The following is a 27,174-nucleotide window of genomic DNA, read 5'->3' as shown; positions in this document are numbered from 1 at the left end:
ATTCCTCGGAAACTTGGGTTCTTAGCAAGAAGAATTGCGAACTCTTGGCCGCGTTCGAGAGGAGAATCCTCCGAAGAATTTTTGGCGCCCTATATGAGGATGGACGATTCCATAGCCTATATAACGACGAAATCTATGAGCGGTACCATGACCGCCCAGTTGTGGATAAAATCCGGCTCAATACGTTACGGTGGACGGGTCACTTAATCCGTATGGATGAGGATGATCCCACCCGGAAAGTCTATAAGGGCAATATCTATGGTAGAAAAAGAAGACGAGGCAGACCCTGTCTGAGATGGAGCGATGGCGTAGGTCAGGACGCCAGACAGCTTTTAGGGATATCGAATTGATGGACCTCGGCGCAAAACCGGGATGTCTGAAGTTCCTTATTAAGGCAGGCCTAGACCGGACACCGGCTATTGCGCCGTTGATGATGATGATACTCATTATTGGAGCAATAAAAGACGATCACCGTGACTTTGATATTAAAGCAGAACTGTCTTGCCTTTTCGGCAATATAGCACGTTTAATATAAGTAATATAGCACGCTTCCATTTTATGAATAAGGACTTTCTGGGTTAGCTTTTGAGTAAAACCGGGAATCATTACCAGTTATTAATAGACATCATTGTTCACAGAATCTCCTGTACGATATCCAATTGTTTGTGGTCAACTTCGACACAAACTTCCTGGGGACACATTTTCAGATAAAGTCGGATAAACCAGTAGGAACCCCATTTCACTGTGGTCCTACTACTTGCCACATTCTTCGCTGATGAGCGGCTATCATTTAAAGAGGTTGTACCACTCATTTATCCATGTGGTTTATCCTCAAACACTGTTTCCGCTTGAGAATCATCAAGCTTCTGTCATCCATTATCAACGGTGTGGCCACAATTGATTGATTGATTGATGCCTGCAAAGGACAACTAATTCCTGCTCCCACAGTTTCGTTTGTCTGGTCAGTCAAAATTATAATTAGATACATATATGTTATCGCAATGATAATAGACAATCTAATCCTAGATGACATGGTGATCGATTTAACCTACTTCGCAAATACTATCGCAGAGAGCGAAATTTTGGTCTTCGCGTCGCCTGACTTCCAGCAGCTATGGAAAGCAAACTCAGCATTCGAAAGTTTGAAAGCATATCAAGGGTTCATAGTTAAGGGACGAAATCAGAAGCATCCTGATTATGGGAAAGTAGCGAAGAAGACTTAAAAAAATGCCGACAAAGATAAAAGGAAAATCAAAACAGTAGCTGAAAGATAATAAAATCTCAACGAAGCAGAAGTAGAAAACGAAGAATGAGCTTTGCTCGGTCATGATATGGATGGAAAAAAAATTTCTCATAATACAGGCATTCAAAAACTCACAAAAGAGCTGCCGATGGCAGAAAGGAGCTCAGACCATTTCAAAGGATTTCGGGAATTTCTAAGTAGCGCAGGGTCTGCACATTCCATGAGATAAACACAAACGACGCCTCACTGAAATAAGAAAAAGAAAATCCAATATTTGCATGGCTCAACACAGCATTTTCCGAAATACTTCTGCCTAGTTTTACAGACGCAATAAACCTGCAATGAATAGCCTATACTCCATGAAGAAGTGCTTGGGAAGCATCCGTGAAATCAGCAAAACGCCACTTAAAATGCGTATTCGATGAAGCAAAGATTTTGGAACAATCTTTGAAGAATTTACTATGATACCCTGCTAGATCGAAGCATGTCTGAAACTCAAACCGTTTGTTCCGCTCTCCAGCAATCCAGCTTACGTTGAAGCTCTGACTCCTGCTCATTTCTTAGTTCAATGATGAATCAGCGTTCTCCCGCAGGTGAATCGCACCTAACATGACTTTTATGAACGGTGGCCGTCAGGCCATTCATCAAACGGGGAAGTGGTCTCACTACAGCCAAACCAGCACTAAATGGGGCAAAGAAATTCCAAATATGAAGTCTGCGCAGTTCGTACTGGTCACGGAAAAGAAAACACCCTCGATGAAATGGGCATTAGTACATATTTACCTATCCATTCTGGAGACGACACGGCGTAGTCCGAATAGGTGCAGTCCAGTATCACGGATTTTTGAGTCCCATGCCGGTTGAGATACCAAACGATCAGGAAATGAAATCCTTCGAGGAAATCCCTGCTTGCCATAAATCTCTTGCAACACCGTCAATACGAACCCCGTGAACCGGGAATTTCTTAGTAGTTTGGAGGCAGTTAATTTTCAACCTCAGAAAAATTTGTCGTCAATTGTGATTCAGCACCCAGAAAAACCAAGGATAGCCCCGTATTCCTGTGGACGAGCTTAAGTGCCCAAGTATTGAATGGCAGTGGATTATTACGATACGAATTCTAGCCATGACCTATGGCCATGGAGACGCTCTAGGCCTGATTACTAAGGACGCACTTACCAAAGCTGTGGATGACATAACAAAATTGGTCCTTAACTTGAATTTCTGTAAATTACGCTGGAGCGAACAGATCTTCGGCTTCCTATGTATAGTTGGGCCGCATGGGTATCAGTTGCTTCACGTGACTTCTGTTCCCCCAGCAGAGGGGAAAGGGTGATATTTGATTCCTTAGTTTCCATGCCATTGACTACGACGAGCACGAAAACTATTTGGAGCTCAGACGCGGACGAGCTCGCTTCATGTAATCATCTCAACCACGTTTTTTGTGTTCATCCAAGATCATTAAAGACATTAGTGAGGCACCTAACTGCGCCATTGACACAATATTTGAACGATCATACAGGGTGACAAGACCGTTCTATGCTGCTTTAAGTAGTAGAACAACTTGGAAAGAGTTTGTAGTGAGCAGCAGCTGGCTCAGTTAGCAACAGAGCTGCAATGGTCTCTCTGATTTGTAATGGGCAGCCGCGAGCTTGCATTGGGAGTTGTCGACGTTATCCAGACAGAGAGCAACTCTAGCATCCTGATAAATGGCACACATTTGCGATCTACGTCTTCGGAGGTAGAGAAGATAGTTTCGACCTTTAACTTGTTTAAAACAATGTGTGAGGTGGGAAAGGCAAAACCTCTGACCCCTCAGACCCTAGTGATCCATTGTATTAAAACAAAACTGAAACATAAAAGTCAAAAGAGTGATGCACCAGACGAACCGAAGAAATGATTTGAGAATATCATTGACGGGGATAGTAGGACTATGTGTCAATTCGGCAGTTAAAGCATCAGATGATAGGATCGAGTTGACTCAAAGAAAGGGATACTAGCAACCAAGGTTTGATAAAAACTATTAGACTTGTGGCGTTATGTGGGCGTACCAAATAAAGTAGACGAACTAAATACTGGATAAATGGATCCAATACGCAAGATATGGTGGACCACTCCTAGCCTAAATTTTGCAACTAATTTCAGCCAAATCCTGTGCCCTGTTAAGATTTTTTCTCATAAACTGTCAAACCTGTGTTAGTGTATTACAGCAAAGTAGTTCGTCGATAAAAACTGATCGGCGGTCAACGATAAATTTGTGAAAAGAATTTGAACCCCAAGGAATATCTCATAAAGCATCGAATACCTCCGCTGTTGAACACTTCATTTCTAAAAGATAAAAATAGGATGAATTAAAAGAATCATTGGGTATGCCATGCAACCCGAATTTTTTCATCAGCTGCATTTTAAATTGCATGTGACCGAAAAATATTATATTTGTTTGAATTCAAAAATATATTCATGTTGCACATGTCTGGCCGCCACTCTCAGCGAGAAAAAAAGACTGAAAATTGGGTAAACATAAAAGCTATCTATATCTTCATACGAAGAAAACACTCGTATTTTTCGGATCTAAAAATGTGGGCGATGTTCTTAGGAAAGAGATGATTTAAAAATAATTTTCTCACAGGAAATTCCTTGATATTTCAAAATAGACACAATTTATTCTCCCCATTTTGTTTCCCCCGAGTTTTCGTTAGTTGAAACTTTTCAGCTCCACTCAAGTCATCTGACAAGAAATTAATTTTAGTGTAGGACAGGTCAAATTCACAAGTTTTCCGGCATCATAAGCTGCAGAAAGCTGATAAGGAGTACAATGTACTCATTCGTTTTGTTTGTCTTTTTGTTCTTCACCATTGTTATCAGCGTTAAAAGTGTGTTTTCGTTAAATATTTGAATGAATGATAAGACATCTTAGCTCAAAAGACACTTGGAATTGTCTAGTTTAAATGCAGAGTTTTAACACATAAATGGGGCGGCAAACACACCAAGCTTCTTAGCTGATGGAAACTGGAAAGTATCATGGCTTTATTGTGCATTTAAGTGTATTATATTTAATTGCATTGTTCTCTAAATGGCTATAAGAGATAAACGAAATGTGTCATGTTTAGATCATTCAACAATTGTAGAGTCTTCAAATTTGCGTTGATGGTTTTCTGTGCTGTTTACTCTGCGCAACTTGTGACCTATCTATTTTTAGGAGAACACGACAACTCCATTATGAGACACGCTTTGGAGAATGACAGTCCCCTGAACCTATTAATGTAATTTATAGGCAATAACACTAATTGATCAGCATGATACACTTTAAAAGGCATTGTACAAAATTACTCTGAATTGTTTGATACAATTTGGAACAGAATTTGCGGTAATAAGTTCCTGTTCATATGATGAGCAGTGTAATGAGCACTTTCGCAACACAAGTTTGGAATTTTTCTCTGAGGTTCCTTAAACAAGTTTAGTGGCAAATTTGATAGACTCCGTCTTCTAATTGAGGAGACTTTCTAGGCAAGTATACACTGATAACATTAAGTCAGAACATAAGCCATAAAACAAACTAGCACTCAACATAGACTAAAGAAATCTGTCACTCCTGTTAGCATAGACGATCTGAAGGCAAAAGTGGCAGTGAAGAGGTCACATAAAAATGAGACTCATGTGCCCGTTGGAACGGCCAGTAAAGGAGTTACTTGCGCCTAATAAATCATGTGTTCCTCAAGGCAGGGACGCTAGTTCAACTAAATCACTGTATTCAAAATGACGACATTATAAATTTGTTTAGATTTGCGTCTGCTACTTGTAGTTCAGCCTAAAATTAATTAAACTACATTTTCATGCTTTTAACGTATATATATATTTCGGGAACAGCATACCCCCTTCTTCAGTACAAAGCTTAAAGGTGGCTTGTAGTTACACTACTCCTTGTCTATTAATTTTCGTTCCTAGTTATCGCCTTACATCAAAGTATGAGCATAATCTGGATGTGAATCAAAGAAGATTTCTCATTTCCTAGGTGATGGTGCCGAAATCTCACAATGACAAAGGGAACAGCTAATTCCCGAAATACTATGAATCCGGAAATAGAGTAGAATCTTTAGTATGAAACAAAAAAAACAGATCTAGGAAAGTTTCCCTTTATTGGCTAAAATTATTTGTCAGAAATCACAAATCCTGTATTTGCCGAGTTATCTGCTCCCTGCACCAGTGTCGTCCACTCTTCTTCTTTGATCCATGCTCAAATTTTGAAGATTGGCTAACAAAATCTCTCCGTATATCAGCGATGTAGCATGAATATTAAAGGACGCCCAATCGCTGACCTTTTGACGAAATCACGGTCGTATAACCACTATTAAAAGATATGACATTCCTTCATTAGATGAAGCTATCGGAAGAGAGATTTTCCCCGAAACGCAAACTTCGTGTCCATGGACAAAGGAAACTGCGAGAGATTATGTATTTGAAGGAATATGAAATTGGAAACAAAAGAAAATAGCGACTTAACCTTGCGTAGACCCGCAACGAAACGGACAGATCTCAACTTATTGATCTGTATCAACCTCCTCCCCCGCCCATCAAATATCCACTCCCCCCAGCGATCTCCCGCCATCATCCACTTATCAACGAAAACAGCCAACGAATCATACAATCCCGTTCACAACCGATCGTAGCCATGGGAGCGATTGCTCAGGAATAGAGGGGGTGCACGACCCGTTCCCAAGGGAAAATCCCAAAAGAATGCCTAGTAACTATAATTTGTTTCACGACGATCACATATTTCTAGCGCAATTTCCCAAATCGTAAACGGGAGAAAGCACCTCATTTATTAGACGAGCGTTAGGAAATCGGAAAAAAAAATTTGAATCTTATAATGTTAGCAAATTAGAGAAAAAGTTTGAAAGTGCACCAAATAAAATTGTATAGCGGTGAAGTGAATAAATAAACAAAAAAAACGCTCACAAAATTAAACTTGCCAGGCCAATTCTTCTGCGACATCTGAAGCATCCCGCTCAAGCCGTGGATTATTACAAATATTTTTTTCAGGATGGAGTGGAAACAGATCATAGCACTTCCTTATTAGGCGCAAAAATAATAAATAATAATGGGAAGGTAAAATTCGACACCCACAGAAGGCACCAGTAGTATCGAACAACACCTTGAGTTATAAAATTAGGTTACCTTCTCGCGAGTTCGCGCTCACCCAGGCTGTGATCAGACTGCACTATAGACGATACAAAGCTTGTTGAGAAGAGGAGGAAGGAAGAGTCAATATGTGACCGTGAAACAACTAGGCATTTCAGGGTCGAGGTGGAGTCAATTTCACTCAGGCAAATGGTTCTTATTGTTAAGGTGGAGAGTTGATGCCACGCTAAGTAGTGATTCTCCTGCTGGATGAGTGTTGAGCATCAACTTATGGTATGCCAAACTTTTCGTAAAAAGCCACTTAAAAAGATATATAGCAAACGAATACCATGCTACGAAGGCGGACTACTTTTTTACAGCTACGACTTTATTTTTTACTTTCGTCAACGGTTAGTGACGGGATGTAAGAGCACTTCTCGACAGCGATGTCGAGGTTGATCAGAGTGCTCATTTACTGGGAATTCCAACAGTGCAGGCTGAAAATTCTTCTCAGGCGAGGTAAGTTATTGGAATTATTCTAAGGAGCACTCCTCACCCTGTTGCGGTACTGTACTATTGTACTCTGGAAATCTTGTCCGGAATGAACGTAATTCCCGTATGTCCTAGGAACCAGTACTAGACAGAATATTGACTGCGAGATCCCGATCCAGAATGAAAAATAGTACAGTGTTACGCACTAAACGACACTTCCGATAGAAAAGAGAAGGGGATTTTCTATGAGGGACTTAACGCTGCTCATGAGAGACTTACGGTAGCAATGCGATCGTCATGAGTGCTCTGAAGGCAATGATGGCGTCTAATAATATTTTGCTCGGGCATATGATGGAGAAACATGATCTTGAAGACCCCAATGACAATGTTAAACGGTGAGATTTTTCTGTCTTGATATTATTCGAGCACAGAGCTTGCTATAAAGCAGATGGATCACACTGTGATCAGCACTAAATCTAGGAGCATTTTCTAGATGTGCGTAAGATCATCACTTGATAGGTGCTTGCCTTTGCTTGGGTATTACGTCCACATTATTGGCAAGGATGAAGAGCCCCGGCCCGCAAATATAATATAACACAGTTTGTTTTCGTGATCCAGCACTCGTTCGGCAAAAAGGGAACCGCCTTTCTCACCATTTTCAGAAGGGCACTTTGAGGAAGTCATGAAATCTAATGGTTTGCTGAAAGTTGGAAGTGGAGCAATGAGTGTCGCTGCGAGTGCGACGAACAGGACGCGGTACAATTTCGGTGTTGCGAGAAACTAGGGAAGTGCAGCCAAACGGATGCCGTAACAAAAGGAAATTTATTATTACGCTAGTCAGCGAGTTAGAAGCAGCCTCAAACAATTTCCATTTTGACTGACGCTAACGGTAGACTTCTCATCCATGATAAAAGAAAGAAGGAACACTTTACCACGATTCTCAATCGCATAACATCCACAAAACTCTGCCGAGTTGATTCCTCCATTCATCCGCAAATACTAGGAATATGAGATCTTTCCTAGCGAGTGGAAGAAGGGGATGATCATCCAGATTCGGAAAAACAACACTCGCCCTAGATGCCAAAATTGGAAGGGATCCTAGGTGGCTCATGTCACCGCATTACCTAAAATTATCTTTGAATGCAACAAAGAATACCTCGAAAACGCGAACGACAATAAAGAGGCTGGTTTCCGTTGTAAATCCTGCTACAATGACCACATTAACATCCTTCGCATCATTAGAGCGCAATGTACGAAGTTCAGATCACCGCTTCGCCTATCCTAAATAAATTCCGACAAAGCGTTTGGCAACATCAACAGGGACAATACCTGGAGGGCCTTGCACAGGACGTGCGTTCTGAAGAAACTTAAAACGTAAAGAGCCATGTGTTGCATCGAGGTGAATTTGCGAAAACATTTGATGTTCAGGATGCGGAAAACAGCATTTCATTAGTGATACTGTACAAACTGCTTTGGTTAAAGGATGATCGGTGCTTCAAAGGGCTATGTCGTCTTTCATGAAGTAATCTCCTATCTGCTACTCTGCAATCTGTTTACTCTGGCTGAGTCGCGAATCTTAGCTAAATAGTTCTGAATTTGGAAAAAGAGACCAGCAAAGTAAAGAACAAATACCAACAAAACCAATGTTTGGTTCAACGGATTATTGCACTCTTCCTATTTGCATTAACGAGCAAAATATGGAGGCTGATGAACAGTTTGTATATCTAGAAAATGTTATTGCTAGCTATTTTTGACTAAGTGAAGTCATACCTTAAAAATAAAAACTTTCAGGTTTCCTAGGGCAGGTAGCTTAGTGGTCGCTCCGAGGAATCCAATTAGCGCTGTGGTGCGCCGTTTTAATACTATAAGCTCCTGAGACTATGACAGGCCTTCAGAGTCAACCCCTAGCATCCTCGAATGATAGCGAATTTTCCACCCTGCAACTAGAGGCCTTTTTGAGATCCTGAAAAAATTGTTTACTTAGCGTCCGCAGCCTGGCTCTAGCTATAACTGAGCAATCGTATGTGTGAGAGACTATTTCCCTTGTCTCCAATTTCGATAATGCGATTTAAAACGGTATGATCCTCTACAGTCCATGCGCATTGCACGCTTTTCCCAAAAACTCTCGCGATCGGGTCTTGTTGCAGGCGAACCAAATCCTTGACTTAGCGCACAGGGTGAACCTTTGCCATCTTTAGTCATCATCATCATCAACGGCGCAACAACCGGTATCCGATCTAGGCCTGCCTTAATAAGGAACTCCAGACATCCCGGTTTTGCGCCGAGGTCCACCAATTCGATATCCCTAAAAGCTGTCTGGCGTCCTGGCCCACGCCATCGCTCCATCTTAGGCAGGGTCTGCCTCGTCTTCTTTTCCTACCATAGATATTGCCCTTATAGACTTTCCGGGTGGGATCATCTTCATCCATACGGATTAAGTGACCCGCCCACCGTAACCTATTGAGCCGGATTTTATCCACAACCGGACGGTCATGGTATCGCTCATAGATTTCGTCATTGTGTAGGCTACGGCTGATAATTAGTAAAAGTAGATTCCGCCGTTAATAGCCGTCGGCGGGACTATCCTATTTATTTTTTCAGTCTACGAATATTGACAGCCAGTTACTGCTTTTTTCTGCGGAATCTTCCGGAAAAATTAATACCCATTGACTCCAAAGAACCTGAGAATGTTCACTGTTAGAATAGGAAATGATGTTTCTGCCGACCATGGCACCAAACTCATTGTTACTAAACACATTAATAGGGCTAGATCCTCTTTCGCTTTTTTTTCTAAAATCTGGAAATGCAGTTACCTCAACACCAACATCAAGTTGAGGTGTTTGTCGTCAATGTACTCTTTCCGATGCTATGTGGAAGCAACATATGAAAAGTGATCGCTTCTGCTATTTATAAACTTCAAGTTTTCGGTAACACCTGCCTTAGAAAGCATAGGTCACATTTTTATCCTGAAACTGCGTTCATTCACAGAACCTTCTCCTATCAAAAATGGACTAAGATTGGTTTCTGGAATGTGTGCACGCTCCTTGACCAATCGGTATAGAATCCTGACTTTTTTCAATTCGAACCAGAATTCCAACGATATAAGTTCGATATTCCGGAGAGTACTCCTGTCTCTCTTGGAACAATGTGCTTTTCTACTATTGAAAACCAAGTGGTAACAGAGCCGAATCATGCACCAGGTTGTTTTTGACAGCTTCCACAAGGTACATTTTCTTGACCTGCGAGCCCGTTTCTGACAGGATTCTGAATACAAGATTCCGCCCGAGGCTAAAGGGCATAATAGTTGTACTGTGCTATGCATTGATGGTTAATTCAATAAATTTTAATTAGGTTGACGGAGTGCTCCCAAGGTCACTATTTAACATTTCTCCTTCAGGTACCCTGAAGATTGCTAGACTTCCAACGTCCGTGTCCCTCATACTCTGTGTAATCTTGTAATTCGATTCGATTTTTCGGCGATATTATTGAAACCTACGAAAGTGGAGTTTGGGGTTTGCCTGTTAACGACGGTATGGACATCACCTACGTATCTTAACCAGAAGAAATGAATTATTATTTCATCTTCTCTTCAACTATACCCATGAATGTTTCGTTGAGTAGGAAAGAAAGGGGATTAGGATCCCTGAGGTTGTCTTGAAGTAAAATAACTTTTGCTCATGCACGGGGAGACTAATTTCTTATATTGACGAACCTCTTTTTTCTACTCAGATAAACCTTGTTACCTCTTAAGAAACTCTTCTTCCATGTAGCACAACGCCTCGTTTACAGAGATTTCTAGCATCTCGTCATTCGCTAGTTTCTTCTTTATTCTTTGTTTTGGCCTTTTTTCATGTTTTCCTTTTCGTCTGTTGGACGGTACTGGAGGGCCGTTTCAATATTCATTAATTATTGAGATTGCCGCTATGTGATCCTGCTTTATGAACTTAAGCCATAAAGTGTGATCAGACTCCGTTCCATTTGGACGAGAAGAGAGACAGTAGGCTATTTTGCTCCACATATATTTCTTTTCGTGTTCTAGGACTCATTAGAGTTGCGCATATTTACACCGTTCACTTTTTGGTTGATTACTTGATGAATCAAACTTAAGGTCCGCCGTACTATTATTGTTGCTTTATGTATGTATAGACTTTTGAATCGACATTTTATATTCATGCAAATCGATTCAAAGTATTCAAACTAGCCGAAATTTAAATTAATTATCATTGATTAATTTTCCCTTTTCCAAAATTTCTAAAAGGTCAACCAAGTCAACCAAAAAAAGATAAAATTTAAATTAAAATATTTCTCCAAATTAGCTATGATAATTATCATAGTTTTACAAGCATTTTAATCGCATGGAAATTTATTAGCAATTTTAAGCTTTCTGAATCCATTGACTGTATTGACTTTTTGCCAAAATTATTTACTTCCTCCAATTTAATCAAATTTTGATGTCATCTTGCCAAAAGATGCATCATGATGATCTTGAATATCTAAATTACCTGCACATGACCAAACTAAATGTCTTGTTAAAATATTTATACGAATTTATATTTTTTTTATTCAAAAAATATATTTAAAATGAGGTAGGGAGTCAAAATATTGACGAAAAATTTGGTTATTTTACTAATTTTTCAGGTGGGAGGTCGGAGATCCTTGGAAAATAAAAAAGAAAAATAGATTTTATATTCAATGTTCTTTTGAGTTTGTTAGTCAGCTCGCACAAATTTAGAAAGAATGTTTGCTTGGGAAAGTAATTTAATTGTCATTGTATTTTCATTTGTGGAAAATGTCACGTCGATGGCAAAAAAATATAGAAGAAAAAAATGCATCATGTGTACTATTGGCATGAGCATTTAAGATCTAATAAATTCACCTTTTTTTGTTGATGAGTCAATATTGAATGAATCAGATGCGGATGAATAACTTGTATTTGCTGTCTTCCCGCCAAGTGATTTTGTCAGATAAATTTTGAGGTCTTACTTCGGGGCTTGACCGTTACCAATTTAGGCAGAGATGGACCGGATATTATTTGGGCCTTGCCTATGAATTACTTGCTAATTTTTTCTACAAAATACGCTTGTCAAGGTCTTGAATCAGCTTATCGTTACGCAATGAAATTTACAAATAATTTCTAACCAGCTCTAATTACACTTTGCATTTTTTGTGATCGAACTAGTCCGAGACTATATGGGGCTCGTATAAGCAAGAAAGAGTGATGGAGTTTTACTTTAGTACATCTCGATAAGCTCGTGTGGTTTCGAATAGCCTTCAATGAACCGATATGAAGCTGAACAAAAACCACTCATAAGATCAATACGAAACAAGTAGTCCTGCTAAAAATAGATTTAGCATCATCTCCGGAACTTTGAGAAGTTGGGATTCCAACGTGTTCCAGCACGATTTCAAATCCAGGAATAATTAGTAACGAGATCACAGACGAACTGGGTGAAGATCACATCTCACGCGCTAAACAAACATAAATTAATGAAAATTGCAAATTTTCCCTGTGGAAAATACAATTTTCAACAAATGCCGGCCATCTCTCTATAAACAAATTGTTTCCAGGCCAGGCAGTAACATGTGGTTCATGTTCAGCCTCGATCTTTTAAATCTGCCGTTCATACATCGATGTTTCGCTTTTTCATGTATGACGGAAGATCATTATTTCTCTCGACAATGTCGTTGATCGCACCAGGGAAAAAAAGTAAAAGTGTGAAATGTCCGAAGTACGAAATTGTATTGCGAATTTTTGAACGATTTCTAGGGCAAGGTGAACGTTTCCGTAGTCTGATCTGCTTTGTCGGAAGCTTCAAGGCAAGCAGGAATTTCCAGTGATCAGTGATCAAAGTACTATTAGAACTGTGAGTGCAACTACAGCGATCACTAGCTGTAGTCTGAACTCAGGGGAAATAATTGCAAGTGGGTACCTTGTCATACCAGTCGGGGCTATCTGTTAGTTAAATATTAAAATTTATTCACTGTTCGAACTCGTGTTTCTTTTGAAACGTGCTCATTTTTTATCGTCTGCCAGAATTATACGTCATTTCGAAGAATGAACTACATCTTGATCCACAGACTACTTAACTCTTAGTGCTCGTTTTCGTACTGACTACTATAGTTTTATCGAGAATATAGTATATGCACATTAAGACTTTAAACCCGATCCGCTCTCTGCCGCGAGAGCGTGTTATTCGTGTTTGGTTAACGAAGGTCAACCTCGACGGGGAAGGTTAAACACATAATGCATCTTCACATATATGAAGACTTCAAATTTGATTTATTTCCGACCGGATAAATTTCAGGAAAGCAAAATTTATTTTTCTACTCTATATACAGTATTTCGGGAACCATTTCCCCTTCTTCAGTGCTGATCTTTCATATCTGCTATCTCGACTGTCTATCCGCTACGTGGATGTAAGGCGTGTTTTCATATATGCGAAAAGACATGCTATAATTTTGCTCAGAATATTAGATGACCATAAAGAATACTACACAAAACACTCAGACAAGCGCTTAGTCTCTATTCTGGAGCGTCAAAATATTTCAATATCTTCTCAAATAAAAATTATTTTAGAAAATCAACTAGAAATCCCCTTAAAGCCATTGCAGGAAATCAAAATTATTTTGAAAGTTACGATCTGTCGGATTAAATACTATTTCCAAAGCAGAAAGTATAATATATCCGACAACCTTGAGAAAAGGTAAAGGTTAAGCACATCTACGGTTACATCAAAAAGCTATGTGTTCAAAGTTTCTTACAAAATAATAATAAAAAAAATATTGCACTTCCGAGTACGAGAGATGCTTCTGCATAATAATAATAATCAGGAGTGACACATCTCAAGGCAAAAATATGGTTTCTTCAACGAGCATAGATGAACGGAGACTATAAAAGAATAAAGTCACTGATTGGATGTCAGCTCTTTCCGGTAAAGTACCTCTTCGCTTCCCTAGAGAACATCACTCCATTAGGAACAGAGTTTTGAGAGCATTGCAAAATAAACATAGGAGTCCAGTCAAATATTTAAACCACATAAATCACATGTGGCCAAGTGAACAGCAATCATGTACTAGAAGTCTTTTTCCCTGTTACACTTTTTGGAGCACACATTTTGAGCCCTCACTCCCCTATGTTTCACCCTGTATCAAAAATATCATCAGTTTCGAAAATTACTATCTGAGTCCTTTTGACTCATTTGATGCACCACATGACCATTTTCTGTGAAAAAAAAATAAGACCCTCCTTTCACATATATAGGGAGCGCCCCCTCAAACTCAATATAAAATGGTGTCACTTGCTATATGTAAAGGGATTCACAGACCAAGTTTCATGACACTTGGTTCAGCCGTTTCCAAGTAAATCGGTGGTGACACACAGACAGACGAACATCGAATCGATTCTAATAAGCCTTTGTTTTACACAAAACCTTAAAAAGCTTCCAACTGAATTGACAAAATGGCAAAGTCTTCGTAGTAGAGTATAGAATATCCTTTTGCAGTGTTTGTATTATACTAACCAGCAAATATTAATAATAGTTGGCCGAACAATCCATATTGGATCAGGGCCTTGAAGAGTGATACAGCACTTCATTCAAGACCGTAACAGTGCACTACAGGATTACAGTACCCTGCAGGAGACAATGTGGTCATCATTGCGCTTATTGTTCTACAATATTAACCAATCGATTAGTCATTAATCAATCACTATTAACGATTAAATTTGAGTAATTGTCAGTAAATTTACTTAAGTCAATAGTTAATCGTGACCACAAGGAGTTACTCTAGTGTTAAGATTTTATTCAATTTTCATACATATGACTTAGTGATTCCACAAAACTAAAATTAGACAAAAATATTACATTTGGAATATTTAGGACTTTTCCCAACAAAAAATGCAGCGAAAATCGAGTATGCAATATTCAAAAGCTTGCCAAATTGTCAAAATTCTAAATCCTTAAAGACTCAATAAAGAAGCCTGCCAAATTTTAAGTCAACAGTTGTATAATTTTCTTTTTATAACAGTTTTAAAAGGATACCCTTTTTCACGTGCTTAACACTAGAATAACCTGATCGCACTTCGTTTTTTGACAATACCTTTTTTTACGAGATTGGACTAACCACCCTTGCGCAACACCAGGGCTGATGAAATCATGGTTTTTATTTCTTGTTTCTAACAGATCGACGCCGAACCTGATTTTTGGAAGCAAATTTTGATGACCGCCGAAGCCCATTTGACACTCTGAGAAGAACAGGTGGCTCTAAGAGAAACGCCACTCCGAGAAAGAAGCAGGACCTCCACCCAAAGAAGACCATGATTTGCGCTTGATAGGGCCAGAATGATGTAGTGCATAGGGGGATGACTGAAGGAAAATTGACCAGCTGCACCTCGTAAGTATTGCTTCACGACAACACTAGACTTCATGATGTACACGCGGGATAGCTTCAGTCTGAATGGCTGTACGACACCGCAGCGTCTCAGGGGGTAGGTGAGGAAAGTGCAGCAACTTTGTAGTCCTGCAGATCACTCACTGAGGAAGCTATCCCCACACCTGGTAGCGGCGAGAGTCGTCTGACTTGGTGACTGAGTCGGGCTGCCGTAATGGACAGCATGGCGTCGAAATCGCTAGTCGTGGGGCAGTTCAACGTCTAGACTCCACGACGGCCAGGAGCATAGCTCCGCCTGCTGCAGCTATTTCGCCACAACTTGTGGCGGCCACTTCAGCAGGTTTGCGTAGCCAGCGGATGAAATGGACTGAAGAAATGAACCTCTTCATCATCCGTTCCTACTACGAAATAACGGCGGGGGTGGGTACAACATCTTACCGCGCCTTGTTGCACCAGAGATTCGTCGAGCATTTCCCGCAATTCGAGCACGTGATTGTACAGCGAGTCGCGGACCAGTACCGTTTTATTACTCGCAGCGACACAATCCCGCCCATCATCAGGGAGCGTGTTCGATTTGAGGTCATTGGGGAAACTGGTGACCGAGAGTTGATGGGGACAGAGGTGGCGGCATCAACAACATCACGCCGCACTGCAGGTAACAGTTTCAGTACTCGCCGAAGCACTCTTCTCCATCGTCCAACTAAGATTTCCGCTAAGCTTCGGGACGAATTCCAAAGAATGTGTATAGAATTCTCAGAAATGGATCCTTTGCATAGACTAGTTATTCCAGGCTCTATGAATTTCCAACAACTTCGGGGGATTGCATGGTCAGAAGATTCGCTTTCGAGATTCAAGATAGTACAGTTTCCGTTGACGGAAGCGAAAGAGTATTGGGATGGGCTTTGGGGGTTACTCGCCCAGCATACTAAGTATAAAATCGCCGAAGTCACCGGTCATGCCAATACACCTGGCATGAATTTTGCGGATGCTACCGAAGAGGAAGTTCGACGAGCCATAAACAGCTCGAGGAACTGGAGGGGTCTGGATCGGGTGCAGAATTTCTAGTATTAGAAATTTACCAGCATCACAGTCGGTTGGCACACAGCATAAATCAGGTCATGAGTCGGCCGGAGGAATTTCAATCCTTCTTCACTGCGAGGATTACCTATCTTATCCCTAAGAAGGACACGGTGCACGACCCCGCAAATACAAGACCGATTACTTGCTTACCAATCCTCTAAAAATTCATAACGTCCATTGTTAGTGGAAGGGTCAACAAACATTCTGTTCGAGGAGCAGAAGGGCTGCCGAGTTGGGTCATCAGGTTGCAAAGAGCAACTCATTATCGACTCGGTAGTTGTAGGGCAAGCAACTGAAGACCAAAGAAACCTCTTTATTTACTATATCCATTATGCCAAGGCGTTCCGCATACCTGGCTAATCGATGTCCTAATTTGTATCGCATAGATCCGAAACTAATAGTTTTTGGCGACAGTCATAGAAGGATGGCATACCACCTTATCAATGCGTATATCTGAAGGTGCTAATACCTCAGAGCCCATCCGTATATGGAGGGGCATCTTCCGGGAGGATTCGTTGAGTCCTCTTTGGTTTTGTATGGCACTGAATGATGCTACTATGTCTACTGAATGATGCTAGAGGGCATGGTTTTGCGATTTAATATGGTTTACGTGCTAAATATGCTGCTACTGACGACCATCTTAGAGGTCTGTTGCGAATAGTTGACATGTTCAACCGTGATAATCGGATGGAGTTTGGATTAGACAAGTGCCGATTCTAAGCCATTCGCAAAGGTCGTCACGAGCCACATGCCGGACATAGCATTGGTGACCACATCGAAGCTACGACTTAGACAGACTTCTACAAGTACCTAGGAATTCTGCAAGGAACCCATGCTCGAGTTGGTTATCTGAAGGATGCTCTGCTGTCCGAATTCCTGCGACATGTAAAGCTGGTAATGAAATCGCATCTCTCGGGGAAGAACAAAATAAGCGCGTTGAATGTATTCGCTATCCCTTCACTGGCTTATGCATTCGGAATATTACCGTGGACGAATACCGATCTGGAAACCGTCCAGCGGTGGATACGGACTACTATGTCCAAATTCCAAATATATCATCCAAACTCTGCCGTGGAGCGGATGAACCTGCCTCGTGACATCTGAGGTAGGGGCGTGGTTGACGTGGCGGCACAACATCATCGCCAAGTCGACTCGCTGCGCGCTTATTTTTACAGCAAAGAGCAGGCGAGTCCCTTGCATGCGGCTATCTGTAAGGCAAACTGTGAGCTGACTCCACTTAACCTCAAGGATCGATCTTTCAATCTTCTGAGTGGGGTGAAGTCCCGACCAAGAGCGGATCGATGAGTGGAAGTAGAAGGCAATGCACGGTAAACACCACCAGTGTAGAATGTGTAGTTCCGCGTTGGAGACGTTGAACCATCTCATTTCTGGCTGTACTGTTATGGCACGAGTGCAATACATTATCAGGCATAATGCTGTATGTAAGGTTATCCATCAAAACCTTGCATACAAGCATGGGCTGATCACGGGAACATGTCCGGTTTACCGATATGAGCCGCAAGTAATACTTGATAATTCTGCTTACAGCATGTATTGTGACCGGCAAGTTCTGACTGATCGCCATACTCTACATAACAAGCTTGACGTCCTGTAGGTTGACAAGACGGGTCGCTCCGCGTATATCATTGATGTTGCTATCCCTCATAACAGCAACATCGAACGGAAATACGTAGAGAAGAAGGTGAACTATGAGCCACTGGCTTGAGAAATCAAAGAAATTTGGCGGCTCGAGCGGGTAGTTGTAGTTCCCATAATATTGTCAGCTACAGGTATTGTACCTAAACTGCAACCCAACATGGATTCCTCCTGCCTCTTTCTTCGCCGGCGTCTAGGTCAAAATTTTACTCAGCTCTACGCGTACGGAGTCGTTTTTTTTTCCATCACGATCTTTTCTGTTCAACCGCATGGCTTTGGTTTGATGAGATATTGTGCATGTCCTGGATTATAAGGCCTGCTTCAGGACAAATTAAAATGTTCCGAATTTAGACACGGGACTTTTAGCGATATCGGGTTGGACAGCAAAATGCCAAGAACCTGGCCCCATACTCCCGTAGATGTTAGCAACGCGGCGAATAGCCACCTGTTGGCGAGTGCTTCCTAGGCTAATCATATGAAGAGTAATATCCGAGATAACCACCATGTTCAGGATGGACATGGAAATCACTCGGCATTGTATAAAATACTGTCTGAATTTCCAGCTCCTATAAAACTTATCTCATTTTCCAGAATGACAATGAAACAGCCTAGTGTTCTTGAAAGACTATAAAATAAAAATTTACACACAAAACAAAATTAATAAAGCTTTGATTCGGCCGATTCTGTGTTTCAGAAGCCCGGGAGAAGCTACTCGATCTCTTCTAATGTTGAGCCTTCAAATGAATCCTACCATCAGTGAAGGACAATAGGATATAGCGAATTAGATACAAAATGTAGTTATGTCTTTTACACGACGAATTGAAAGCCGCTACTCTTATCAAAATTTGAAAACTTGGAAAAGCCAGCCACAAGACTGAAGGCAACCAATCATCGGAAAAAGCCAGAATAGATAGAACGCTATTTTGGTTCACGAAATTTAGGACGCTGTCCACCGACCGAAAAAAACAGAGACGAGGACTTCGGAAACCCAACCACAAACATCACATTCTCCTACTAAATTGTTCCCTGTAATGAGAAACTATCGCAAACGGATACAATACACCCCTTTTCAAGTGACTGAACTGAGAAGGGTTATATTATTTCAAAGCAGCAGTACATCGGCCGATTTAGACTCTTCCGATCAGTAAAAGTGTTCGAAGCTGAACTCCCTGACTGAAAAAATCATGTATTTAGAAAAACGTTCGAGTAATTCCGATTGGGAGGGAAAGATGCAATACACTGATGTTCCGACTTCAAACTAAAGTAAGGTTCGACTAATTTGATACATTCACCACCAGCATCGGATTCGATCCTCCCTACTTCCAAGGACATTAAAATTATCCTAGATGCAAACTTAATCAGGCACCGCAATATGTACTCCCAAAGCTAAGAAACGATAGCCAGTATTGGACAGGGAGAAAGAACATCAAGGAAAAATTCAATATAAATCATGGAACCGCAAGTCACCAAAAGGAGAGCTATACGGTCATATGATTGGTTGTGCCCATATCACCGACCGGTCTCCTCTTGTCTCTTCAATCCGGGTGTCGTACTCTCTATTGCAACAGAAATGATAAATGGGTCTCCTTTCCGCCAGTATAGATAATGATCCTGAGCTCAGTACAGACCGGCTTAAGGGTGTGGAAGGACATCGCTAAAAGATGCAAAGTAGGAAGTTCTTCGAAAGACAGATACTCGAGTTTCTATAGATCTTAATCGGTTAAGGAAAAATAGTTCTCGTTAATCAGGAAGAAGGAACTTCACATTACTTCCCACTTAAAATCCGAATTTTACTGATCACAAACCCAGCCACAGGCAAACTGACCATGTGGGTATACACATATAACACAGGATCAATGTCGTATTCTTGCTATTAAAAATAATATATCAGGTTGTCCACAAAGTTTTCGCACAAATATTAATGTGACAATTAAAAAGCAATTAGCAGACAAACCAAAACAGCAGGTACAACATGTGATATCCCAATGGAAAGGTCAGAGTCCTAACTATAAAATGCATGGTAAATTATCCTTGAAGGATCAGTGTTGTGAAGGATATTCAAGGATAAACATGGAATTCGACAAAGTACATTTTCGTCATTGCATTTTGTACGAGTTTCAAATGGGGACGAAAGTGCCGAAGGCGATTGAAAATTTGTCGAAGGTATTCGGTGAAGGAAAGGTAAAGCGCAGGACAGTTTACGAATGGTTCGAAAAATTCTACAGCGGAGACCTGACACTTGAAGATGAACCTCGCTCAGGAAGACCCTATACGATTGACGACGATATCCTGCGCAACAAACTGGAAGCGAATCCTTTTCTTTCGACACGTGTGCTTGCAGAGGATCTCGGTGTATCAAAATCAGGAGTAGCAGTAGCCATTACGCGTCTTGGATATGTTTTGAAGAGCACAAAGTGGGTACCGCACGAACTGACTGAGCGAAATCTGGCCGATAGAGTGAGAATTTGCTCCGCTAACCTTTTACGGAACGAAAACGACCCTTTTTTGAATCGATTGGTAACTGGCGATGAGAAATGGATTGTGTACGAAAACGTAGCGAAGAAACGAGCCTACACTCATCGAGATCAACCGGGTCCATCGGTAGCAAAGCCGTCTATTCATCAGCAGAAGCGAATGCTCAGTATATGGTGGGACGTTCGTGGCCCCATACACTACGAGCTTTTGGGACCAAACGAGACCATTACCGCCGATAAGTACTGCGAGCAGCTCGACAGATTAAACACCCAGCTACGTTCGAAACGACCAGCATTGGTCAACAGGCGAAATATTGTCTTTCATCATGATAACGCCCGGCCGCATACATCTTTAACTACTCAGCGAAAATTGAGTGAGCTTGGCTGGGAAGTTTTGAGTCATCCTGCGTATAGTCCCGACCTTGCTCCTTCTGATTACCATTTGTTCAGGTCCCTCCAACATTTTCTGGATGGTAAAAAAATGACTTCTGAAGCTGACCTCCAAAGTGCACTTCGCACGTACTTTGAGGGGAAGGGGGAAGAGTTTTATAGAGGGGGGATTTTGAAGTTGCCCGATAGATGGAGGGAAGTCGTATCTAATGGAGGCAATTATATATTAGATTAAATAATTAAAGGTTTTTATAAACTTATCTGCTGAATTCTGTCTTTGATTTGTGCGAAAACTTTGTGGACAACCTGATATATGATACCAATAATCTTTCATTTACAGATACATTCAGTACCTCTAGAAACTGTTCAAAGTGTACGCTGTTTTCTAGCTGTCAACACGAACATCTAGTGGAGAACTACTGAACGTTCGCAGGTGTGTTGTGTATACCTGGAGATCATCTCGCAGAAAATGAATCATAATCCCTAGACTGTTATTGTTGTGGGCAGATTATTGTCACGGAGATTGATCTAACAAGAAGCCGGACATTTCTTACAAGGGCGATCACTAATTCGTAGCTCCAACTATAGAAAATCCAACGTGTCATATGCCACAGTCGGTGAAAACAGAACATATAAAATCGAGCCACCTTGTCCTTTGCAGCACGTCTCAAGTAATGTTGAGGCGAATATTATTCGATTGGTTCTCTGAGATTGCGTAGGTTTACTTAGTGTTATGCTCCGCAGACTAGGCATGGCGTTTCTCAATGACCGAAAGGATATTTTTGGGTGGAAATTGAGATGACATTAATTCGCTGCATGGTTGATGTTCAAGATATTCATTTTCAGTAATTTCAAAAAAAGCTCGATTGTCTCTATTGGTTTCAGTGGACTGTGAGACCTTCAACCTCGAAAAGTAGACTCAGGGTCCTTTAATTATCCAACTGTGAATTAATGGTGGTGAAAAAATCATGGAAGGATCATGAGAATGGTTATACTATGATAATTAGGGCCAAATCTAGGAAAGCAAGAAGGCGGCTGTAAAGATCTCGGCTTAGGCTAATGCTTGGATACGACTAAGTTTAGGTCACTGACAAGCGACAATAAGTGCTTCTTATACATAATAACGTAACAAAATTAAATCCAAAGCAGCTTACATCATAATATAGAATGCCCTGATTACTCCTCGGAATCCGATGGCCTGAATTGCTACTCATCTTTCAATTGATTTACTCCTCCTTATCACAAGCACCATAAACTAAATTACACAACTATAACACAATCACTAGCAACAAAAAATGTATGGTAAATATGACTAGAGATGACTTCAGTAAATTTCTTCACTTCACATAATCACCGTTATATTGCATCTTAAATTGTTGATAATCTTTTAACATTTCTACATCGTTAATCTTCCTAAACTTCTTATAATTTTTTTCTTTCATTTCACTCATGGTTTTCGTTCGTTCTAATCGCGTTTGATTGGCATTGATCTTTCGTTGCAAGATCATCAAAACACTTTCCAAAAAACGCTCTCAATCACACGTTTCTTTCGAATTTTAACTAAAAACTGATCTAAGTTCTGCGATAATTGTCAACGTAACGCTATACGCGTTTTTCATCCCGTAACTCGCATAGACGTACACCAATGCAACTTTTCTATACTACGTCAATAATTACGGAAAATTTGGTGGGCTTAGGAAAAATGTAGCAGAGAATCCAAAAGAAAGCGAAAATAAATTGTATAAAAGAAACATAGATGAAATCCGCATCTCGTTTTTGGCACGGTACCAAATTATTTCCAAACAGGAAAGCCCGCACGAATCCCGAATCGATCGTGCAACGTTCGAATACGAGTCTCGCGATCGCGACGAAACCGCACCCGGACCCGGTACTATCAAAAGATCGATATCGCGACGAACTATAGGAAAATGCGGAAAAAAAACTACTAAAACTACGATCAGTAAACTTAGATGAAGCCCACTAAACTTTTGACACAGTTAATTGTCTCCGCAGGGTTTATAATTAATTGATCGCGTTGATGGTGTTGAAAATCGAGAATTATCCCTGATGCACCTGTTGTATCACTTGGGGGGTGAACAGGGGTTAAACAGATTCTTTCAGAGGAAAATCTTGACTTCGTACGCACGTTTAACGCAACGTTTCGCGACTTTCTCACACGTTCGACTGGGTGAAAAATTTCCTGGGCTTTTAAGAGGCGCTCGCGCTTATGAGTGATCTTTTAACGAGCAAACTGTACCGCCAAAGAGTCGCGATCTTTTGCACGATAGTGTGCCCAGGGTTTGGGTTTATGACTGTAAGCAGTGTTCGGCAAGCTGTGAGTCAAGATCGGAAATTGTTTTAGTGAAAAACAGTCGCTTTTGCATAATCTACATAAGTTAAATAGTTGAGATAGTGAGAAACGCCAAATTAGTCACATTCGCAGAGTTGACTTTCTTCGAAAGATTTCATTGCATTTAACGTAATGAAACAAGTGTAGCAATTATGAGCGTAACTAGGGAACGTATGATTGCTAAATTAGGGCCGTGTTGAAGTAATGAAACGTTACTAGCGCAGAAATTAGAACTATACTGAATTCTTAGGCCCAAGATATAGAATTGAGCAGCTCATTCTCACACCTACCAGCCACTGGGTTTCAGATTGGTCAAACAAGGCTCTAATGGCACAGTGACCTACCTAGAGGATGAGTGCCCTTGAGCATTGGTTTGGCAAACTATGCCTTCATGACACCAGTTAGAATTAGATACCTTTAGGAAGCATCAAATCCCAAAAGGAAATCAGATACACTATGCGGTGATATCCTTGCAGATAATGAACCGTCTGCCTTTTAAGTTGTGTAACTAACTGTATTTTCCGGTCTAAACCATGGCTATCACGAACTATCCTTGCACAGCATCACTTGAAGAAATGATAATAAATGATAGCAGCGAGACAACACAAATATCAATCCTTCAAATCGCTTTTAGAGAGCGGAATGAAATAGGGAAAGTTGACAATCCAAAGCTTTGGAAAGTATTAATCAAGACCTTTCATTCGATACCCCACATGGCTATAATTAATGGAAAAAATTTGACACGCCCCTTTTGCACGTATAGGGACCGCCCCCCTCCTTTAAACTCAACAGAGAACGTTATACCTTGCATGCAAGAGGATTTACAGTTCTCACCTTGCCACCCAATCTCATATCAATAGGAGTAACCGTTTCTGAGAAAATGGGTGTGATAGACAGGGATCTCGAATGGGGAAGCAGAATAACGAAAAGAGCCGAAGTCTATTAGAGACTTTTGCGCAGTTAGATATAGTTCTGAGCAATGAAGGTAATGTAAGCCATTTGTTAGGCCTGCATTGACGCGCTGTATATCCCAGCACATTAGCGAGGACTATACTTACAGCGATCATCAGGCAATTATCTTTGAATTAACAAGAAAGCCACACGGTAGGGAAACAGCATACTTAAAACATAGAATAACATCAGGCTCGTCAACAAAAGCACTGGATGGGCAATAGTGAACCGGTCAGTCTTTGATCGGGTGCAAAAAGAGTACGTATACAAAAAAGTCACCAAAAACGCCAAGCTGGCTATCCAACGGAGCAAAAGGCAATGCTTTAAGAAACTCTGTTCGTGGAGGAGCGCCTATAGAGTTGTGACGAGATGATTCAGAGTTCGATCATCTCCTAAAATCACGTACCTTACCCTATAGTTGAAAATCGTCCAGGGGTCATTCCTCTAACAAAAGAGTGCGCTGACACCTTTAAGGGATTTCTAGATGTGAACGCAATTGCGGCAGTAACCACAGATGAACTGTTGAAGATCTGCAACAAAATGGGTGACAAGAAAGCCCCGGACCAGGACGGAATACCGAATACGGACCTTGAACTCGCCGTCAAATCTATACCGGACACGTTCGCTGAGCTGTTCGAAGCGTAGAAGCGACAGAATCTGGTATTGCTATGAAACAGCAAAATGGTATTTGATTATGGACAGATTTCGATATTTCGGGAGCCAGTTGCTCCCTTCCTCAGTGCTTACAATCTGGTATTGCTGCCTAAGGCTAGTAAATTTCTATGTGAGCTATATGTCTCCTAAATACTACGGGAAAAATGTTGGAGCAGGTAATCGACATTAGATTGCTGCTGGCTGTTGAAGGCCAAGGAGGCTTATCAGATCGGCAGCATGGGCTTCATAAAACCAGACCAACCATTGATGCCATCAAATTCGTTACAGGCTTGGCTGAAGATAGAATTCACGAAAAGGGTAGGAAAATATTGCGTGGTGGTGACCCTGGACGTGGGGAATGTATTCAATTGGGCCAATTGGGGATTTATACACAAATCCCTGCTGACGATTGATGTTTGGGAACTTATATAACTCTTTATCAATTACATCCACCAATCGCAGGCAAAATCACATTTTATTAGTTGCAGACAACACCACATTCATCACTTAATCATTTAATTATTTAATTAACTCAACGAATACACCTTTAAAATCAACAATCAATTAGGAGTCGCAGTCGTAGACAGAAGTTTTTGTAATTGATCTCTTTTTTCAAAAATGACATTTTCCGAAATAAATTTCGAATGCCGCGAATCCTGCCGCGCCACAGATGTCCTCACGTATGTTATCTCACTGATATAAAGCTACTTGCGATAACGGAGGCTCTGTTATGACACCGACGATTGGCCCCAGGTGTGCGTTGTCTCCGCAGCTGCCCGCAGGGCATATCTGCTACTGTGGAACACTATGTACAGTGATGTACTTAAACTTCCAGTTCCGGAGGAGGCCAGGGTGGTGGGTGACGCCGATGACAGCCGAGTTATACTCATGTGAAGCAAACAGCGCTGTTAAGGGACGATTAGAAAGCGCTGGACTGGCGCTTGCGGAGGAAAAGACTGAAGCGATCCTGATGACCAAGTGCCGGAAGAGAGTGTTGATACATCCAAACTTCAAAAAATCCAAAAAAGGTTTGTTGGATAAACAAGTTGATCCCTACCATCAGCCTTGACTTGTCTGCAGGATCCAGAGTAGCTTGAATGCTGGAGCTAAAAAAATCCGAAGAGAGCAAAGTCGAAATTCACCTCGTAAAAGTGCCGCTATGCCGTGAAAATTTTATAAAATGCAAGAACATAGACGAGGACACTTCCAGGGCAGAAATCGTGACTGTCTTAACAGAAGAGTTCAAGCTACACGACATACAAGAGATATCGATTATAACCCTTACGACGACTTACGGCGACGATACAGCTACCAGCTTTAATGCATGGGCCACTGAATGGGAAAGTGCACTGACGAATTAAGGAGGGTGTTGTGTCTTAGAGGTTTTCGCGCAGTTAGACATCATATTGGCTAACCGTAGCTATGTCGTGAACGTCAATGAACACAATAGCTACAGCGGTCACCATGCAATCATCTTTGACCTGAAGAACAAGCCAAGCACCACGGCTCTTGCTGAAAGATGTATGGGCTGTTACCGCGTACATTATCAAACCAAGGTTTCACTGCAGTCTCTAGAACCTCGATATATGCAGCAGAATTCACTCACGTCCTTCAGTAAAAGAAGGGTGGTGGCGTGACATATGCTTTCTTGCTCACAACACCCAAAACCATAACTGTGGCTGGAAGCTTCGTGAGCATGACAACAGGAACTTCTGTAGGATTGTAACATAGCTTGCGATTGACTTTTTGGCCTTGGTCAAAATTTTGTTCGTCAGAAAAAAAAAACCATCTCAGGCGCTCCAGGATGTTTAATTTTGTTTAGAAGTCGTTTTGCTAGGATAACTCGTTGTTCTCGTGTTTGCTCCGGCATAGACTGTCTTCTGCGCATAACGTAGGATTTATACCGGAGGTCTTCGTGGACAACTCGACGGATAAAACCATCAGAAACATTAAGTTCCCTCGCAAGGGCTTCATTGATTTTGAAGAGTCCTCGTCAATAGCCGCTTGCACTTGTTTAATATATTCCGCAGATCGGACATTGCTAGAACGTTTCTCGTGTTTTTTGCGTTTTGGAACAGATTCTGCATCGCTACCTCACGTTTCCAAGTCACGGCGAATCTTATGAACGAATCAACGGGCGCACTTAAGGAAATTAGAAATTTCTAAATGTATATGTATGTCCTCACCGTACGCACCCTGTACATAAATTGATTTCATAAGATGTTCATGGGAGACCTCTGCTATCAAGGGAAAGATTGGACATTTTTTCCTCTGCGTGCAACCATGTGATTGACAAACTCGAGGACACCAGCCCGCCCCTTCAATCAAATGATCCACAAAAATTATATACGGAAAGAGACTTTTATGGCTAACTTTTTAAC

The 27,174-nt window shown here is 41.1% G+C and overlaps 1 protein-coding gene across 7 annotated transcripts in view; it reads right to left on the bottom strand.

Annotated features, from left to right (window-relative positions):
• The window catches only part of LOC119649162 (supervillin), an 838,258-nt gene that overhangs the window by 614,994 nt on the left and 196,090 nt on the right, over positions 1-27,174 (bottom strand). For 2 of the 7 annotated variants that reach the window (XM_038051180.1, XM_038051178.1), the window contains exon 1: positions 21,993-23,001. The exons of 2 other annotated variants lie outside the window; for them this stretch is intronic. In XM_038051180.1, the coding sequence (XP_037907108.1) occupies positions 21,993-22,052 (60 nt within the window). In that variant the 5' untranslated portion in view covers positions 22,053-23,001. Of the gene's footprint in view, positions 1-21,992; positions 23,010-27,174 lie in introns of those variants that run through there. 3 more of the 7 variants (XM_038051182.1, XM_038051176.1, XM_038051181.1) reach the window with 3 other exon arrangements.

The sequence above is a fragment of the Hermetia illucens genome, chromosome 2 (assembly GCF_905115235.1).
Source record: "Hermetia illucens chromosome 2, iHerIll2.2.curated.20191125, whole genome shotgun sequence".
NCBI classification, from domain to species: domain Eukaryota; kingdom Metazoa; phylum Arthropoda; class Insecta; order Diptera; family Stratiomyidae; genus Hermetia; species Hermetia illucens.
The sequence above is the reverse complement of the archived record's forward strand: the minus strand, read 5'-3'. Positions and strand labels throughout refer to the sequence as shown.